General features: G+C 51.4%; 1 protein-coding gene across 1 annotated transcript; it reads right to left on the bottom strand.

Annotated features, from left to right (window-relative positions):
• Positions 1-1,277, bottom strand: LOC134393949 (olfactory receptor 13H1-like). The gene is made up of 2 exons (XM_063118976.1): positions 1,240-1,277; positions 1-763 (listed from the first exon to the last, which is right to left on the bottom strand). The coding sequence occupies exons 1-2, from the start codon at positions 1,275-1,277 to the stop codon at positions 1-3; spliced, it is 801 nt and encodes a 266-aa protein (XP_062975046.1).
• Between the last annotated feature and the right edge of the window lie 6,895 nt (positions 1,278-8,172).

Raw genomic sequence — 8,172 nt, forward strand, 5'->3', positions numbered from 1 at the left:
TCACATTGATATTTTCCTTCCAACCAGTTTCCAGAATGCTCCCTTCGCATCCTTATTTCTCAGGCTGTAAATCAGAAGATTTAGGGTGGGAGTTAGAGTCCCATACATTAAAGATATGACCTTGTCCTTTTCAGAAACAGATTTCCCTTGTGGGCTCAAGTACATCATCATGATTGTCCCATAAAAGACAGTGACCACAGCAAGGTGAGAGCTGCATGTGGAGAAGGCTTTGCTGCAGCCCTGTGTCGAGCGGATGCGCACTACAGCCAGGCCTATGCGCCCATATGTCACAACTATGAAGCCAAAGGGTGGTATTAAGAGAAAGAGGCTGGAATTGTGCATGAAGAGCTCACTAATGTGTGTGTCAGAGCAAGCCAATTTGAGGAATGACTGCAGCTCACATGCAAAATGGTTAATGGTGTGTCGCCCACAGAAGTCAGTAGGCCGCAAGAGCCCTGCGATTAGAGTCATCAGGAAAGAAAGGGACACAGATGCAGCCACCAGACCAATGCAAAATCTCCAGCTCATGATCTGCAGGTAGCGTAGTGGCTGGCATACAGCTGCAAAGCGATCATATGCCATGACAGCAAGGATGGTGCACTCTGTTGAGACAAGTAACACACCAAGATACATCTGGGACAAGCATCTAGAGAAGGAAATGGTGGGCCTGTAAATGAAGCAGTTGAATAAGACCTCAGGAAGTATATTGTTAGCAATTATGAGGTCTGTAAAGGAAACCACTCTCAGCCAAACCGGCTGTCCACTGGATTTTGCACAGATCTTGGAATAAAGCACACAGCTCTCAAATTGAAAGGGTTAGGCCCAATCCTTTATTGAAAATTGGAAGGGTAAGAGGCAAGCAACACATCAGATTAGCTACTAAAATTGATACAGAAATAACACCCTGAACCCCAATACCAGCAAAACTAATACATTGTTACAGAATATAATTCCCCAGCCAGGTGTCCTTCAGCTCAGGCCCAGGCCCCACGTTTGGTAGACTTTTATGGCCACTCAGCTATTCTACTCCCCCCTCCCTCCGGATGGGCCATTTTTTCCCTTCACAGATGCAAATTGCCCCAAGGCCACTTCTCTCACCTTGACGGAGCCAGGAGATGGCCTCACACCCACAGCCAGGTGGAGAGATAAGCGGTACTTCTGCAATTCTATAACAGACAATAGACAATGAGTAAAATTCTTAAAAACAGCAATTCTTTGTACACTTAACCCCTTCCTTACACCTTCCCCCTCAAGATGGCTTTTCTAGAAAAAGCCATCTTCTCAGTAAAAATCTTTAATTTTTCTTCACTCCCTCCCCCTCCCCTCGGTTGAAGCTCCGGGACAGCCCATCAGCCACCACATTCTCTCTGCCTTTGATGTGGGAGATTGTAAATTCAAAGTCCTGTAAGGCCAGGCTCCATCGTAACAGTTTTTGATTGGTATTCTTCACCCTGGTTAACCAGCACAAGGGGGAATGATCGGTTTGGATCGTGAACGGTCTTCCCCACAAATACAGCCTCAGCTTGCCTAACGCCCAAACGATGGCCAAACATTCCTTTTCAATGGTCGCCAAAGCCCTTTCTCTCAGCAACAGCTTTTTACTGACAAACGCCACCGGCTGCTGCAGCCCTCCATCTCCTTTCTGCAGCAACACCGCCCCCAGGCCCGCTTCTGAGGTGTCCGTCTGAACCACAAACGGCTGGTCAAAATCGGGGGCTTTCAAAACCGGGGCACGTTGCAACTGATCCTTCAACTTCTCAAACGCCCTTTGGCAAGCCTCTGTCCAGCGGACTTGCAGCGGCTGCCTCTTTTGGCACAGCTCCGTCAAAGGGGTGGCCAGCTGGCTAAAATTCGGCACAAACCTCCGGTAGTACCTGGCTAGCCCAAGGAAAGACTGTACCTGCCTCTTAGTCTGGGGCCTCCACTTTGGCCGCCATCGGTTTCAGCGCCCCCCGCCCCACCTTATGCCCTAGGTAGGTCACCTCTCCTTGCCCAAATTGGCATTTGGAAGCCTTCACAGTCAACCCCGCCTCTCGCAACCATCCCAGCACCTGCCTTAGATGTTCTAGATGTTGTTCCCACGTGTCGCTAAATACAGCCACATCATCCAGATAAACACACGCAAACGCTCCCAAGCCATCTAGGACCCGATCCATTAACCTTTGAAAGCAAGCCGGTGCAGATGAGAGCCCGAAAGGGAGAACCTTAAATTGGAAATGACCCCGTGGAGTAGAGAAGGCGGACTTGGCTGCCGCATCCTCATCCAGCGGCACTTGCCAATATCCCTTAGTTAAGTCTAACGTCGAGATAAACTTCGCTTTCCCCAAAGTTTCAATCAAATCATCCGTACGGGGCATAGGATAAGCCTCCACGGTCGTCACGCTGTTTAATTTTCTAAAATCCACACAAAAACGGACAGATCCGTCCTTTTTTGCCACGAGCACGAGGGGGGAGGACCAAGGGCTCTGACTCTTCTCAATCACCCCCATAGCTAACATTTCTTCCACTTCCTTATTCACCACCTCCAACTGTCTCCCGTTTAACCGGTGAGGTGGCGTGTGGATCGGGGGGTGTTTCCCAGTATTAATGGAGTGTCTAGTCAATGATGTGCACCCGGGCAATCCCGAGAACCACTCCCTAAACTCTCCAAGCCGCTGCCACAACTGCTTCCCTTGCAGGGCACTCAGTTCCCCGGGAACTTGAATTTCTTCTACCCCCTCCATTCGCCGCCAATGGGCCAATACGTCCAGCCCGGCTCCATCTCCCCCTTCTTCCTCACTGCCCACCTGACCAATGTGCACCCCGCGCTCCCGAAACGGCTTCATCATGTTTACATGAAAGACTTTCGCCCGCCGTTGTTTATCTACGTCCCGCAACAAATAGTTCACTTCGTTCAACTTCTTCTCCACAACTAAGGGCCCCTCCCAACGCACCGCCAATTTCCCAGGTTTTACAGGTTTCAATACCAACACCTTTTCTCCCACTTGGAACACTCGCCGCCTGGCCTGCCGATCATACCACCGTTTCTGAGTCTGCTGGGCCTGCTCCAAATTCTCCTGTGCGGCTTCCCCTACCTCCTTCAATAAATTCTGCAGCTTTTGCATATACTCCACTACCGACACCGGGGCCGGGGAGGCACCGTCCTCCCACTTCTCCTGCAACAGCTTCAAAGGTCCTCGCAACTCCCTCCCAAACACCAATTCATTCGCCGAGAACCCTAGGCTATCGCTCTTCGAGTCCCGAGCGGCAAAGAGAAGGTAGGGCAGTGCCTGATCCCAGTCGGCTGCGTGCTTCACCGCGTAGGCCTTTAACATTTTCCCCAGGGTCTGATTAAACCATTCCACCAACCCATTCCCTTCATGATGATACGCCGCCGCCACACATTGTTGCACCCCCACCAACCGCCACAGGTCTTTTAGCAGGGCTGACATAAAATTTCCTCCCTGGTCATGCACCAATGTTTTCAGGACCCCCACCCTGGTAAATATAGACATCAGGGCTTTGGCCACCTGGGGGGCTGAAATAACTGCGAGCGGCACTGCCTCCGCATACCGCGTGGCGTAATCCACCATGGTTAAAATATATTTCTTTCCCCCTCGGGTGGCTGGATTAAAGGGGCCTAAAATATCCACCCCCACCTTTTCGAAGGGTACTTCCATAATCAAGGACGGGTGTAGTGGGGCTTTTGGGTGATCCCGAGGAAAGCCCACCCGTTGGCAAACTTCACAGGAGTTACAGAAATCTTTTACCTCCTGAGCCACCCCTGGCCAGTAAAAGTCCCGACTCACCCGCTCCAGTGTGCGGCGGATTCCCAAATGCCCCCCCCCAACCGCTCATGGGCCATTTCCAGCACCTTCCCCTGCTCTGACTTGGGCACCACCAGCTGTTTTCATTCCGCTCCCCCTCCTCCTTTTGGCGAAAACTGGCGGTATAACCTGCCCCACTCCCACACAAATGTGGCTTTTCCCAGTTTTCCTCTCTCTCCCCCGGGACCTTCTGCGGCATCCCGACACTCTTGCAGAGAGGGATCCTGTCGCACTTCTTTGAGGAACTCTGGGGTTACCTCCTCCCCTTCCCCCCGCCTTCCTGCGCCGGTTCTCCCTGGGTAGCAGGGACTCCCTCCTTTCCCGGGGAATCCTTCCGCTCCCAGGCTGCTTTTCCCCGGGTCGTGACCGCTAGCTGGGTTACTTTAAAACACAAGTCGTTGCCCAAAAGGAAAGCTGGCCCTTCCCGGTGCGTAAAGATAATTAGCTCCCCCTTCCATCCCTGATACTCCAATTTCACTCGGGCCAGCAGCGCCTCAAAGGGAGGTGCTCCATACGGGGTCACTTTTATGGTTCGGCCCACCAAACTTTGTCCAGGTTTCAACAGTCCTACATGGGCCAAACTTAAATCCGCACCGGTATCCCTCTGAGCCCGAATTGTGTTCCCATTGACCACCACACACTCACAGAATTTGCGACGACTCCACCGGAGCTGCGCCGGAGTCACCAGCCTCATGGAAATCGCATTTGCTGGCTCGGAACTCCCAGATGCCGCGGCGGCCTGGGCCACTCCTGCTGACTCTGCTCGCATATGTTCCCACTCCAAGTCGGTCGCCTCGCCACCACTATCGTCGCTCCAGTTGGACCCAGGTGAGGGCGGCGCCGTCGGTGCCACCGCCGCTCGCACCCCGGGTGATGGTTTTGCCCCTACGGCTGGTGACTTAGCGGCTAGCTTGGGGCATTCCCTCTTCATATGCCCCGGCTCCTTGCAGTAGAAACACCCGCCACTGGGGTTTCCTCCGGCCGCTGCTGCTCCGCACTTCTCTCGCTGCTCCTTGGCTGGCCACACAGGCTTCTTCTCTGCAGGGCCCGCTCCAGCCCGCCCCTCCGGCAGCCTCGGCGCCCCGCCAGCTCCCTTCTGCTCAAACGCCTGCAGCCGGTCCGCCATCTTGGCCGCCTCCATCACGGTTCTCGGATTCTTCTCTCCGACCCATGCATCAAACTTCTCCGGGAACTGCCGATACAGTTGTTCTCTAGCCACCAAATTTTTTGCCCCTCTCAAGTCTCGCACCCCTTCCGCTTCCATCCAGGCATCCATGGCTGTCACCATCCTGGTGGCAAAGGCAGAAAAAGTTTCTTTCGGACTCTTGGTCAGCCGGCGAAACTTTTGCCGGCAATGCTCTGCTGTTAAAGCGAACTGTTCTTTGGCCAAGCTTTTGAAGTATGGATAGCTATTACGCAGCTCCCGCGGGATGGTAGCCACCATTTCTCGCAAAGTTCCTGTAATCTGCGGCCTCAGCAAGCTCATTCTCTGGGCTACTGGCACCCCCATCTCATCACATGTATCCTCGAACAGGGCCAGAAACGCTCCCACATCGCCCCCCTCCTGGAACACGGGAAATGCCCTTCTATCGATCCGTGGGCCGGGGTTTCCTCCCCTCTCCATCAGCTGCAGTTGCCGAGCCATCATTTCCATGCAGTCTGCATACATTCTCTGCATCCTCTGCTCCTCGGTTTCCCCGCCGTTCCCATTCATCCTTCCTGGAGAGCGAGGGAGCAGAGGTGGCCGGTTCTCCTGCCGCTGCGGGACCCACATTTTCTGACCATTCTCCTCCGGTCCTTCAGGCTCCCACAACACCGTGGCCCGCCGCGAACTGGGTCCTTCCTTGACTTCCTCGGCCAACAACTCTGCTGGCATGGACGTTCCCAGCTCGCATTCGTACCACGCCTTGTCCGCTGCCTGTGGCATCCACTACCGCGCTGCTGAATGTCTCCGAACTGTCCCCTCGAAGCCGGGTGTCTCCTGTAATCCCCACCCTAAGGTGGCTGCACTGGACTCCCCCCTGGCTTCTTCCCGAGGGTTTTCTCCATCCTCTACTCCTGGAGCTTCCGCTCCCTGAATCTGAGCTAATTCTTCTTCTCCCAGGGGCATCCCCTGCAACATCCTGGCTGGACTACCTTTTGCTGGTTTAGGGTTCAGTTCCATCTCCTGCTCCCCTTCTCTTGCCAATATTTATTCCTCCAGATCTGTGTCGAATCCCAGCGCTGCCCACCATGTAAAGGAAACCACTCTCAGCCAAACCGGCTGTCCACTGGATTTTGCACAGATCTTGGAATAAAGCACACAGCTCTCAAATTGAAAGGGTTAGGCCCAATCCTTTATTGAAAATTGGAAGGGTAAGAGGCAAGCAACACATCAGATTAGCTACTAAAATTGATACAGAAATAACACCCTGAACCCCAATACCAGCAAAACTAATACATTGTTACAGAATATACTTCCCCAGCCAGGTGTCCTTCAGCTCAGGCCCAGGCCCCACGTTTGGTAGACTTTTATGGCCACTCAGCTATTCTACTCCCCCCTCCCTCCGGATGGGCCATTTTTTCCCTTCACAGATGCAAATTGCCCCAAGGCCACTTCTCTCGCCTTGACGGAGCCAGGAGATGGCCTCACGCCCACGGCCAGGTGGAGAGATAAGCGGTACTTCTGCAATTCTATAACAGACAATAGATAATGAGTAAAATTCTTAAAAACAGCAATTCTTTGTACACTTAACCCCTTCCTTACAAGGTCTATCAAGGAGAGGACACAAATAAAGAAATACATGGGAGTATGAAGCTGAGCATCTGCAATACACAGTATGATGATGAGGCCATTCCCAAGGAAGCTAATGAGGTACACCACCAAGAAGAACCAAAACAACACAACCTGAGTTCTGGGGTATTCAGAAAATCCAATCAAGATGAACTCCATCACCATCGTCTCATTTATACTTTCCATAACATTCTCTGTTTCAACTCTCCTGCAAGAAAGAAATAATGACGTGCTTAGAAATGTGTCAAAGCCAGAGGTTTCTTTACAGACTCGGGAAGACACAGTGATTTGACCAAAGTTTTGAGAAAGCCACAGAGTAATACGAGGAGAGATGATGTTGTGAAATAGTACCTACCTCAACTTTTGTTTCTCCAAATCAGAGATCTCCCAACTGTTTTTGTTGGTGGGCATATTTGGAATTTGGAGAGAGTGACATTTTATAAATGGCTGCCAGGGGGTGGCTGGCCATTCTTAAAATGGCTGCAAAGTGGGCAAAGTCAGTCCTGAAACATTCAACTCCCTCAAGGCAAACTGGTGAAAGTTGAAGTAAAATTACTTGCGCAAGGAACTGAATTCAAGACAGAGATAAGAAGTGAGTCCCAAAACACAGTAATACTGTTTTGAACCAGGAGGCTTATAGCTCCGGTCCAAAATGTTTGGTATGAATCATGTCTAGTTTTATGCAACTTTAAAATATACTATACTTTAGAAAAATATATACTTTACTTCTATTTTAAACCAGCACTATGCCAAAATTCCCATTTTTGGCATTTTGTGAGGTGGGGGTGAAATGAAAACCCTAGTGAAAGAGGCTAGGAGATCTAAGAATTTCAAATAACACTCTCCTTGGGGAGGAGGATAGGTTTTACACTTACCTTTTTAAATGTAGATGGTGGCTGAGGGGACGTCTTTCTATGTATTTTTTTCTATTTATTTTTCTCTAGCCTGGGAGCACTTTCTGAACTCCCAGGAGACCATGTGACTTTTCCCTCTCCAGAAAATGGTCCAGGGCTGCAGAAGCTCTGCAAAGCAGGGACAAATGGGGCTTTCAGAAAAATTATCTTCTTGCCTGCAGCCACATAGAGTAAAAAAAGAGAAGAGGGTGGGGTTTTTTGGGTCTACCGCTCAAAAAGTCCCATTTATTCTTGCTTGGAACAGTCTGGGGGCATGGCTAGATGAGGAGGGTGGAGGGGGATGATCTTCGATTTTATGACTGTGAGTAGTACAAGTATGACCATCCATCAAACTCCTAAGCCCCACCCCATGACAGGTGCCCCTCCCCTTTTAGACCGGAAGTCCCGCCTTAGACGGAAGTCCCACCGCCGGAAGTCCCTCCTCCGGAAAGAGTGGTCACCTGACATGGATCACATGACCCCACATGTGACCCCTCTAGGGTTGCGTCAGACCACCCTCGACCAATAGGAAGGGGTTTTAGAGCCCTAACCCTTACGGGATTGGAGAAATCCCCCCTAGATTGATATCTCGATGTTGATTGGTCCAAAGGGGGTCATGTGACTCCTCTAGGATTGTGGAAGGCCGGGCTCGACCAATAGGAAGGGGTTTTAGAGCCCTAACCCTTACGGGATTGGAGAA

The sequence above is a fragment of the Elgaria multicarinata genome, chromosome 3, assembly GCF_023053635.1.
Source record: "Elgaria multicarinata webbii isolate HBS135686 ecotype San Diego chromosome 3, rElgMul1.1.pri, whole genome shotgun sequence".
Classification (NCBI taxonomy): Eukaryota; Metazoa; Chordata; class Lepidosauria; order Squamata; family Anguidae; genus Elgaria; species Elgaria multicarinata.